The sequence below is a fragment of the Anolis carolinensis genome, chromosome 5 (genome assembly GCF_035594765.1).
Source record: "Anolis carolinensis isolate JA03-04 chromosome 5, rAnoCar3.1.pri, whole genome shotgun sequence".
In the NCBI taxonomy this organism is placed as follows: domain Eukaryota; kingdom Metazoa; phylum Chordata; class Lepidosauria; order Squamata; family Dactyloidae; genus Anolis; species Anolis carolinensis.
This window is the reverse complement of record NC_085845.1, coordinates 194,576,465-194,588,942: the sequence shown is the minus strand read 5'-3', so window position 1 is coordinate 194,588,942 and position 12,478 is coordinate 194,576,465. Positions and strand designations below refer to the sequence as shown.

Genomic DNA, 12,478 nt, shown 5'->3' with positions numbered 1-12,478 from the left:
TAAACAAGACAAGTTTTCTTGTGATTCAGTGACAGGGTGTCAGCAGACTAATAATCTCAACAGCCAATATTCCCACTTTTCTATCAACACATGCCCAAGTTACATTACTGGCAAAACACCAACTGACAAAATAATTCACAATATCCTTCTGTCACATCTATAATGCAGAACCACAGATTTAAATTCAAAAAATGCAAATGCTTAATATAGAGCTTAAGCACGTCATGGTTTTATGATATCATGAACTATCGAAAACCCAAGAAAATTTGAATGGAGGCAGCTCAAACTATTTAGTGTTTACAGACTACCTCATTTATGCAAACTGGTGTTTTGAGTTAGCAAACATAGGCATACGTGCTAAGAAATGAATTCAGCTGAATCCAGTGGAGCTTATCATATAAAGAAGAGGCAAGAATCTGATATGAGGCATATTCACTGTAGTTTTGTGACCCACTGAACATATGGTTTATGTTTTATATGGTTAAGGAAAATGCTAAAAGCCAATCTGACCCTCCTTAACAATTTAAGGGCTCCATCTCGGAACACAACATTAAAATTCAGAGACCTATAAAATAATTGCCTAAGTTTAGAAGCTGAATATGTTGAGCATTTCCACCAAGTTCCCAAGGGTAAGTAAAACCAGCACGGGTGTTTTGTAAGAATTTTACATTTTAAGGGGGATAAACACATAATGGAATTACATCAAAATATCACAAGTAGCATTATGGGATACAGGGAGTACGTACTAGCAACATGCCTTTACGAGATATAATCTTAAATATGAGCATGATATATATAACCCACTTTTAAAAGAAAATGAATGCACATGGGGCTTTCAAAGCTTGCATTCCTGACAAAGGACCAATAGCAAGTCTCTTTCATCTATTGAAATCTAGTTAGAAGGTATCTGCAGGATATTCTCATATACCAAGATAATTGTAACAGTTACACAGACAGCAATTTTTTTTCAGTTGGAAGGGAAAACAAAAAAGAGCATATGGTTCTCAAAATAACGTATCTACTATATATGCTGAAATTCTGCCTCCACTTTTGGAAAGTGATGAGAATTCCCTTTAGGACTGATGCTGAACATGTAGAATTTATCACTGCTCAAAGCAAGGCTGTCGCAGCTCAATGTCAGTTTCCAAAAATGCAAACTTAAAATAAAGACTGAATAGCTGCAGGCAATCACTAGAGCTTAACACTCAAGCAGGAACAGATTACTCAAATGGCTACGGATGAATGTTTTAGGGCTTTTCCTACCTTTCTTTGCAGTTTCTGTTCTACGCCGTGCTGGTGACACCAGCTCTTTCACAATCTGCAAGACTTGAATCATTGCTAGTTAGCAAGATCAAAGCCACCAGCTGCTCCTCTGGAATGCCAACAGGTTTCATCCCTACAGATCATTACTGTGTCCGCTTCAAGTCTGCCAGAGCAAGAGCGGCACAGCAGGAACTCCCGTTACCTTTCCGGGGAGACGCTTTGGGCGCCTGACAACTGTACAGCGAAAGATGGTGATTCAAAAGTGGCTTCGGAACAGAGGTGCAAAGGCAGTGCCAGCTGGGCATTCCTTATTGCAACTCCATAAAGCATCTTATTATGCGAGCCAGATGTCGGCATGGCTCCTTTTCAATCAAAACTTGTGCCAACAGGTGATGGCATATCTATTGATAGAACTTGTGCACAGGGCAAAAAGATCCTTGAAGATTTCGGCCATAAAGTGCAGATAAAGTCTCCCAAACAAGCCAGAACAAAATACCCCCAAAACCCAGCTTACTGGATTTCCAAGTCCTTAGCAGTACTGCAGTAAAATCAAGAATGTTTTCTGATTATCACAATTACAGCCCATTAGTTCCCTCTTATTTGCCTTCATGCACACCTGCCTCTGAGACTCCTGCGTACAAGCACACGGCATGCTGAAAATCTTCTATCTCAGACATTATACTTGGACTTACCACAAGGGGAACAGAACTTACACTGAGCTGAAGGTTTGCTATTGCTTCTGTCAGGCAATTTTAAAGACTGAATGCAAGAAATTAAATGTTCCAGAACATTATACAAAACATACAATGATCATCCATGACACCTTCTTATGGGAGTAGCTGAAAAAGACTTAACATTAGAGGCACCTACAAGGCCCCATAAAATAGTTAATTTTGATTATTTTAAAGACAAAAAGCCAAATACAGGCAGTCCCCAAGTTATAAACAAAATAGGTTCTGTGGATTTGTAAGTCGAAACAAGTATATTTTTATGTGTAACTCCAGCCACATCTATCTATCTATCTATCTCAGTTTTGCATACCATAGGAATGGGTTAACACTCCTGTGGTGTCTGTTTTGCTATCTGTGCCCTTGTTCAGAAGATTTCACCTCACTTTCTGTCCCTGTGATAATTGGATTTTGAAAAAACTGTCTTGTTGTGGAAACAAGAATTGCTGAGAAAGCTTCAGTGGAGACCCGTTTTCCCCATAATAATTCTTCCATGAATGAATATCCTTTCCTAGGGGTAGATTTCTCTCACTTCCTGTTGTCTCACCCATATTCTTAACTATAAGGGCCCTTTCAGACAGACCCTATTTCCCATGAAGTGATCCCAGGTTTTCTGCTTTAAACTGGATTATATAAGTCCACACTATCAGATAATCTGGGACAAACAAAAAACATGTGATCAGATCCTGGGATAAAGGGTCTATCTGGAAGGGCCCTGAGTCATTTGTAAGTCGGATGTTTGCAACTTGGAGACAGCCTGTACTTTTAAACAGCTGTAATGTCTAGAAGTTGAGGTACCTTTAAATCAGATATGAAGAATGTGCAGCATATGGCCCTCACATCGTTCTATACTTTGTTTTGAAACCTCAAAGGAAGTTCCCTGAATCACTTTATTTTTATGCCTGTGTGGATGAACAAAGGGGAATGGGAGACCAGTCAAAAAATACTGAAAGAGGGACCATGTAAGAAGTCAATGGCATACTAAGGGAAAAAACAACACTGAGATAAAACTGCCAGCCATAACTACAACACAGAAATGTTAATGCTACTTGATTTTTCTACTCATTCTCTTACACGCACACCGACACCAACTTACTCCAGTTAAAAAGTTTGATTTTGAGTGGCATTACCACAGAGAAAGCTACTTCCCATCCATGCATATACAAAGGAGCTAGCAAATCATAAATAGTCTTACTGCTGTGTTGTGCCTTTGAGTTGTTTGGAAACCTTAAGGGGGCCTTCAACTCACAGAAATCCTAACAGTGGTAAACTGGCTGGGATTTCTGGGAGTTGTAGGCCAAAAACATCTGGGGACCCCAGGTTGAGAACCATTGCCTTAAGGTGAACCCATCATGGGAGTTTTGTGGTAAGGTTTCTTCAGAGGGCATTTGCCATTACCATTCTCAGAGAATGAAATAAGTGTGCCTTGCTCAAATTAGGTTTCAATTGCTAAATGTCTATACGAATCCTAGTCTCCTAGAATTCCCAATCCAACACTCAAACCACTATTCCAGAACTGGTTTTCAACAGTTTTAGCAGCCAGCCAACCTGTATTGCTGCAAGAATCTCATTCTCACATTGCCCAAAGAGCAGACTGTTGAAACTCCCTGTAAAGACAGGGAAAAATCTGTTCTAGTAGTCAATGTTTGCAGAGAGTTGCTGTCAAGAGTCAGACGCCAATTAGCGAACAAAAATAGAGTTTATTCAGCAGATAAGCCAAAAAGTAATGTTAACACAGAAAAAACCTTGAAACACTTCACTATCAGTGCTTCAAGAGCAGTTCAAACAAAAATATAATTCAGCAACACAAGCAGGTAAAAACAAAGCTAAACAAACTTAGTGCAAACTGCACTTTCTGAGTCCAAGCCCTGCCAGCCAGCTCTGTAGTTTTCAAAGGAACAGTTCCCAAAAGAAAACACCAAATTGGTCAGGAAACAAACAAACAAACCAAGAATGCAGTAGACTGCTTCCACAATGTGGATAAAGCCGAAGGCTCCAAAAGGATGGTGAAAAGACGTCGTCCGGGATTCCAAGGTCAGGTCAGGAGATAACAGCGGTGTCCAAAGAGCAAGCCAGGAGTCAAAAGCCGATAGTAGTCATCAATCACAGGGCAAAGGCAGTAGCAAGGTCAAATTCCGATCCAAGGTCTGAAGAGGGTGCAGTCATCCAAAACAGGTCCACGATAAGACACAGCGAGAGCCAAGCTAGGTGATAACAGCAGATTCAAATCATAGTCCAAGTCCAGTCTTCATGGAAACACAGAGATCCCAATGGCGCCTCAGCAACACCTTGCCACACACAAGGTGCAGTGGCCAAACATTCCCATTTTATTCCCCTTCCTCCTGGGTGACCAAACACTCACACCCAAACACCAGGTGTCCCAAATCTACTCAGAGTCTGAGCTCCACACAGCTAGAGCTCGTGGATCTGGAGTACCTAGCAATTCGTCGGAGTCCCAATCATCCTGCCCACACTTAGCCCCATGAACACTTAAAGAACCATCCTCCCTTCTCCAAGCATCCCAATTGGGATCAGCTCCTGCAGAAACCCCAGGTTCAGAAGTATCCATAGACCCCAAATCCCCAGACATTTCCGGTGGCTGTGCCCATTCAGTGCCCGCTTCCCCAGCCACCACCTGTTCCTCAGCATCCATCTCCCCATCTGAATCTTCCTCAGAAGATCCCCCATATAGCTCTCTAAGTCGCTTCCTGCGCTACTCCCCCAGTGAACCCTCATCACGAGGGTTTTTTCTTCCTCTTCGAATTCCATCCCCATCAACCATAATCCCCGAAGACGCAGTCACAACAGTTGCGCTTTGCTTTTCCTCTTTCTGGGCACTTAAGAGTATTTCTTAGACACCATGAATGTCACATATCTCAAAGTATGAGAGAAGAGACCCAGGAGGTTTGTCATAACCCTGCAGGATACGAGCCAAATGCAGAACCAGAACAAGCCCCAAGAGTACAGCTGATATTTGGGTTTGAGAAACAGAAAGTGTTCTCCCTGCCCTCTTTCTCTGTAGCTCTATTCTCCCTATTCATAGCATTCTTTGCATGTGAAAGGTCCCAGATTCAAACTTGCAGATCCTGTTTGAAATCCCAGAGAGCTCCTGCTAGCCATGAACTAGCACTGAGCTAGATTAACCAAAAGTCTTGAGTCTCATAGTTACGCAAATAGGCAAATTCCTTTGATCATAGTTAGCAAGGATTAGTAAGGCAGAAAAAAAAGAAAGGAATTCCTAATATGAAAGCAACCCACGGAAAACTAGGGACATGCTACCTAAAGGCACTGCTTGTGACAAACATAAAAAATGAGTGAAAGGATCAGCATGAGCTAAGAGCAAAGCTACATTAGTATTCATGATAAACAAAGTGATGAATAATTTAGGCACGTTCAGACCCAAGCTTTGCAGAATCACACAATAGCTTTATAGCATGCTGGTGCTCCAGCTTGCTGGAAAAGGGCAGCATCACAAAACATATGATCAGTTTTCCATGGATCCTGTTGCTAGCAGTGTTGAAGGCATTGTGTGTGTGTTTTTAAACAAGTCAACAAAGGGGAGAGGTGTTAAAACCAGCCAGGGAAGTACAGTAATATCTCTTCAGTTACCAATGGAGAACACAAAACATGCAGTATCCATTTGGCTCTATTTTCTCCTATTTAAGTGTTCCACCACTGGTAATTTTCCTTGAAACATATATGAGGTATTAACAGACAAAAACACCTGTCAGGGTGCTAATAAACAATACAGGAGCACACAAGAAAATCTGAGAATGCTCCACAGTTGAATGGGTTGTATTCAAGGAAAATAGTTTTCGAAGATTAGAGTGTGCTTTTAAATGCAATTTTACTGGAACTCTAAGCCAAAAAATACAAAGGGCTGACGCTAGTTGAGATCTCCAAAAACATGGTAGTTACAGGCACTTACAGCCCAAAGTGTTACCTGAGATCCATAAAACCAATTTTTGGTTAGCATATAGTAACCCACCTGTATGCTGCATCCCTACTGTACAAAGCATTTTTATTAAGCTTTTCTGTGGCAACCAAATAAAAAAGGAACAGAAGACTTATAGAACATTCATTCCTATTTTATATTCACCTAGCCTCAGATTACTCTTTTCAAATCTCAGTTTTAATGCCAAAGGTTATTAACACAGATCCAATTCAGACGCAATGTAAAGATATGGTTTAGCTCCATGTGAATAGATCTTAGTTTTGCTCTTTCCTCTACATTGCATGATTCCTTAATATGCTGTCTTTGCATGTTCTAAGTGCTAATTATAAGTACATATGAACCAGCAGAACAAGCCTTTGCACAAACTGTAAGCAGCTTTAAAAATAAAAGAAACCATAACAAATGACAATTTGTCCATTTTATAGCTTACAAAACCAGGAAAGGAAAGGCTAATAGCTCGTCAAGCAAAGGGAAGACAGCTGAACTTGCAAACTATGTCCTGGCACTTCACCTAAGCAGGATCAAAACTTCTACAATGAGTAACCACTAGTCTTACTCCTGCTGTAATTTTCAAAATAGAATGTAATTTCCAATGCCTAATTACACCTTGAGGACTTCCTCCATACTTACAAAGGCTAAAAATATTGAGACAACGTACTGTTAGAATTCCAGAGAAAGATAAGCTATATCTTGATTTTATGAGGCACTATAGCTCAGATTTTTAATTCTTTCTATTTCAGAAAGCAAATGCCTATTTTCTGTAACTGGCTACAACTGTGATTTTTGTTCAGTTCTTATGCTAAGCTAACATTAGCTAAGACTAAGTGTTAAATCACTGCACTGAATATGAACATACCTCTGATGAAGTTGAGAATGAACATCTTTCTTTAACCTAAATAGAAGAAAAAAAGACCCTGAGATTAACGGGACCTTAAAATAACTCTATGAAGCCATTCAAGATACCAATAAACTACTACAACTTTAAGCACTCCTATGTTCAATAGCCTGAAGCATAAAAAATGACCATAATTCTCATTACTCAGCTGTCATCAGTCAAGATCAAAAATGTCTCCATTAGAGTAATTAGAATTAGCTGTTCTTTGGGAAGAAAACAGCTTTTATGGACATTATTGCCAGAAGGCAAGACATTTATGACTTAAGACAGAGCCAAAATCCTGCTATTCAAGCCCACTGCTCAATGGGCATCTGTTCCTAATGCTTGCAGTGCTGGCTTTATGTCTTGGAAAGCATCCCAACAAACCTCATCTACTCTGCATTCCTAACATCTGGAAAGTCGTAAAATAATTGTTCCATATTTTGTGAGATTTTGAAATAGGAACAATCACAGGTCTTCTCAGAAGAAAGAAAGCAGCTAGTCAATTAGTACTGGGTGAACAACAAAGAGCTAATGTACAATATTTCAAAGAAAATGGGCTGCAAGAAAATAATCAGCCCTTAAACATGGAAATAAAATACAACACCCACATCTGTCAGGTATGCATTCCTGGACTTTGGTGAATATGTAAAACTGGAGATACAGTGCTCCCTCACTTATCGCTGGGGTTAAGTTTCAGGACCACCACAATAAGTGAAAATCCACGAAGTAGGGACACTATATTTATTTTAAAATTTATACATTATTTTAGTAGTTATACACTATTTTAAGTCTTTATCAACCAATCGTGTGTTGATAAATCTCCTCCTCCTCCCGTTGCTGCTTGGGCTCCTTTTCTCTCCCTTTGGCTTCTCCTTCCTCCCTTCCTTAGGCTGTAAATTGTAATTTTTATGATTTATAATAGTCTTTTAGAGTTTATTGGGAAACTGCAAAACAGTGAATCCACAAAAAGTAAACCAAGAAGTAGTGAGGGAACAATGTAATAGCAAACCTTATTTAAATTCTGGTCCAATAATGCCAAAGGATTGTGCTAGAGGACCTTAAAAATGCATAGAGAGGACATATTTTATCAGACATGGATTAATGAAACCACAGATACCAGTCCAATGGATACAGGGGCCGTACTGCATTTCAGCATATCTAATTCCTGATTGAAATCAAAGCAGTTCACTGTGAAGAGACCAAACCTTCCCATATTAGAAACTGAAGAAACTGGTTCTATACAAGATATGTCTTTGTAGCATACCATCAAATAAGCTCTTAAACATTATATGAGGTCTTTTTTCCTTCACACATCTTCTGTATGCAGATAACCATGTAGATTGGCACATGGGGTAATTCATAATAGATCACAAGCTTAGCCTTGATGGTTATGAGAATGATGAATTCATAACTAGTCATGAAAAATACAGTCAAAGATATCTCCTTCCCATCCATGTGAGATATGACACAATTTCTCTGGAGTGAATAGTGGTGCGTAGAACCAAGGTTGAACAGCATCAGCTGAGATGCCAAAGCAAAAAAGGAAATCTGGAGAAAGCGATGTATGTAATGCATGAATGAATTGTGCTACTTATTTTATCCATGAACAGCACACATGAAACCAAAACACCCACCATCCCTATGTTGCAGTGAACTTTAGATGCTTATATAATTAGAAACACATAGTGCTATGAAAGGGGTGTGTACCAATTATTTTGTTTTCAAACCACACAGCACAATACTACTGTGAAGCAAGAGGTAGAATCACAATGCCTTTATCATTGGTTCAACTACATTGCTGCATCAACACCAAGTGATATTTAAAAGATAGATTATCTGTGTGTATGGCAGACTTTTCCCTCTCCCTTACAAAATATTCAAAGTATCTATCAGTGAATAGGTGCTTAACAATTTCTACATGAAAATCCCCAGCAGAAGAACCCACAAACTACCATGCCACACCTATGCTGGGTAACTTTTTTCCTCTCTAGCTAGCACTTCCAAAGCTGAGTGAAGCTAGGACAAGAACTCCTTCCTGCCCTAAAAAGAAGAGGAGGGCATATTGGACCTTTTCCTTTTCTTGCTCTGTGGAATAGACGTGCTAGCCAAAGCAACCCATTGATTTCCTCCAGCCAAGCTTCAAGCTGGTCTCTGCCCTCAGACACAGCTGCAGAGGCAATTTAAGTGTCTTCAAAATGCAGCCAATTGTGTAGCAATTAATCAAATGCTGACTGAATTGCTACCATGCAGAGAAGAGAAGTAGCATCAAATGTACAAGCACTGCTAGACAGGTGGTTTTCTCTACTTCTTTTCCTCAGGAAGGCTGCAACAGTTGTGGAAAGTCAATGTATATCCAGTAAAGCTAAAATTATACTGTTAGATATCTCTTGCCCTTCTCTGACATCCAGAAAGGAGGCAACAGCTCAAAAGAGACAAATTCATGACAAAAGAGGTGAACAACTTGTGGACCTCAGCCTGTTTGCAAAACCATTGGCAAACGATTCATTCAAACCTACACAAGAACAATCAATTCTTCCATCCGTAGCTTGAGTATAAGGTGACAATCCCTTGATGGATTGTCACCTTGTCGTGGTGAGGGGTTTGCATGTTCCAATGAACCTGCGGGCACAACCACTGGAGTCATGCACTTCCAGGAGTGGCCACAGGGGAGGATCCAGACCAAGAACAATCCGAAGACCCAAAGAACTCAACTGCGGAGCAGGCGGAAGATAACATGGTACATGTTACAACGGCTGTGAAGGCGGAAGAAGGCTGCAACAGACTGAGAAGCCACTCTTGTTGTGTTAACCACACCACTGCTGGGACCTCATTCTGTGAAGACTGCGTGTTGACCGGCCATGCACCGACCTCCACACATTTTAAAAAATCACGCACAGGCGTCTTCCAAGAAATGGAGGACCATCATCCTCGAACTACGAGGGATCGCCTAAGAAGTAAGAAGATAAGGTGGGAGTAGAAAGGAAGGTGAGTCTACTCGGTCATGACCTGTATGCAGCTCCTCTAACAGATTAATTCTAAAGAAACTTGACATTAGATAGGGAAAAAAATTCTCATCCTTGCCTTAAGGCAAGCCACAAACCTAGTCCTATTCAGACACATCCAGAAGTAAACCCATAGTAATCCAGCTGAATGAAAAATTCAGCAAATTTTCCTTAGTTGCCAAATAAATTGAATGAAAATAATAAAAATTATTATAGCCAGTTGTCCACCATTCTGCTTATCTTAGAAAACAAGTTCACTCAACCCAGAACCAAGGCTAAGTCAATGAAATTTCTGAATTGCTCTCTTGTGATCAGCATTATGGCTAGGAGGCAGCTGTAGAGCCAACAAAGATAAAATGCCTCACATTAGAAAGAAAATCGGAGTAACTGGTATTAGTAAAATTTTCATCTTTCTGTCTATATCATCATTATCTGCCCATTCTTCACTAGAGTAAGCTGTGCACTCTAAAATACTACTTTTGAAGACACTTGAAAACCTGAATGGAAAAAAAAATAATTTGAATTGTACTGGTACTTCTTCACAAGTGCAATGCTGCCTTTAGACCAATGGGTTTAATTCTACATTTAGAGTGAGGATAATACTGTATCATGTGGATAAATGTTTTCTGGAAGACTCAATCTATCCTTTAAGCTATCCTATTATGTGTATCCAATTAAATCAGATTTAATTTAGTTCTACAAAGCCAAATTCAGAAGTAGCAATCATGCGTAACTGTCTGGGTCAAAGAGTAAGAACAGACTGACATAAGCCACTACTAGTGGAACACAAACCACTATAACTTTATTTTAAGAGGGAGATGACCACAAAATATGCCCATTAGGAATGGGATAAGGAATTTGTGGCCCTTACATATTCCTGGACTGCAGATCCATTAGCCCAGCGAATCAGGCATCAATATCTAGTGGGTCACATATTCCCACCTCTGCATTAGGGACTCTTCAGATGAAACCTATCCACAACAGCTTGTCTCGCCCAATCCATGTGCAACAACTAGTCCTCATGTTTTTGATGGCTGTATTATAAAGCACTCTATATTGATTCACAACTTCTGCATAGCTGGAGCTATTTCAAATTACTGGAATACTTTAGAGTTCTTTTAAGTCAAGAGCTAATGTAGCATAGTTACTAAGTAATTCAGATATCAACCAAAGTAATACCAGATGAAATCTCACCCTTTATAATTAATGAAGTGTCCTCAGGCAAACTATTTATTCTCAGGAGCACTTGCAACAGGAAAAGGGGCACTGACAAGATTGTCACCTGCGTTACAAGATGTTTCATTCATTTAGTTTTTTTCTATGTATTTTAAGTCATGTATATATTATCCATCACTATATGTGGAGAATTTATAATGCAAATCATGTGTAAGGAACATTTTGACCACTCAAAGATTCTACAGAAATGCTGTATCTTTATATTTCAAGACACTATGCATTCCTATATTAGATCCACTCCAATGCAGCAGCGTAGCTAAGCAACACTAATTTATTTGGGAGTTAGTTAAGACCGCAATTGTCATACAATACAGTAGAGTCTCACTTATCCAACATAAACGGGCCAGCAGAATGTTGGATAAGCAAATATGTTGGATAATAAGGAGGGATTAAGGAAAAGCCTATTAAACATCAAATTAGGTTATGATTTTACAAATTAAGCACCAAAACATCATGTTTTACAACAAATTTGATAGAAAAAGTAGTTCAATACACAGTAATGCTATGTAGTAACTACTGTATTTACTAATTTAGCACCAAAATATCACGATGTATTGAAAACATTGACTACAAAATGCATTGGATAATCCAGAACGTTGGATAAGTGAGTGTTGGATAAGTGAGACTCTACTGTAGTTGCAATAAACAATGGAGACCTACTGGGTTACCTTGAGCCAATCACACTCTTTTCCTAAAAGAAAGCAACAGCAAACCTCCTCTGAATCTTGTCCAGGGAACCCTAGGATCATCATGCATATGAGTTGACTTGAAGACATCTAACTATAAAACTATAAAGAACCCATATGACTGGCTTGTAAGCAGACCTACTTAGCATTGAAATGCATATGTTGTAGCAAGACACACTAGCACTGTATGGGAAGAGAAGACAAAACCAGGCAACACAATAATCTTGAGGACAGCAAATCACTATTAACTTCCCCCATGCTAACACTGAAAAGCAAAGTACTTCTGTCAGAAGTAAATGAATCAGTGGTAGTTTGTGGTTTCCTTTCACCTCAATCCAATTTAGAGAGGCAGCAGAGAGTAATTTTGCTGCTCCCCTTATATATCAACCTCCTCCTTCCGGGAGGAGACAGAGATGGTACAAAACTACTCACTTTCACATCAGACAGAAATGTAAGGCAACCACACAATTCTGTCACCATTTGTTAGTGAGATCAAATAGTCTACAGCATGCAAATGTCAGTGGTGATATTTAATCCAAGACATAACGGGACACAGGCACTACAAGAGGACATCAGCCCTTATTTAACCACTGGAGATAACAGATTCATTAGGAACACTGGAGCAAAGAGACGGCAGTAATAAATTCTGCCTACTAAAGTGTGTGTTTAGCTTTATCCAATAAAGCTCTAGTGCATTAAGAGACATATTGTCCAAATCTTTCTCTTTAAAC

At 39.5% G+C, this 12,478-nt stretch overlaps 1 protein-coding gene across 8 annotated transcripts in view; it reads right to left on the bottom strand.

Annotated features, from left to right (window-relative positions):
• usp6nl (USP6 N-terminal like) overlaps window positions 1-12,478 on the bottom strand; it is a 170,847-nt gene that overhangs the window by 137,561 nt on the left and 20,808 nt on the right. For 3 of the 8 annotated variants that reach the window (XM_008110321.3, XM_008110318.3, XM_008110317.3), the window contains exon 3: window positions 6,803-6,838. The exons of 3 other annotated variants lie outside the window; for them this stretch is intronic. In XM_008110321.3, coding sequence (XP_008108528.1) covers window positions 6,803-6,827 — 25 coding nt within the window. In that variant the 5' untranslated portion in view covers window positions 6,828-6,838. Of the gene's footprint in view, window positions 1-1,263; window positions 3,774-6,802; window positions 6,839-12,478 lie in introns of those variants that run through there. 2 more of the 8 variants (XM_062983249.1, XM_008110315.3) reach the window with 2 other exon arrangements.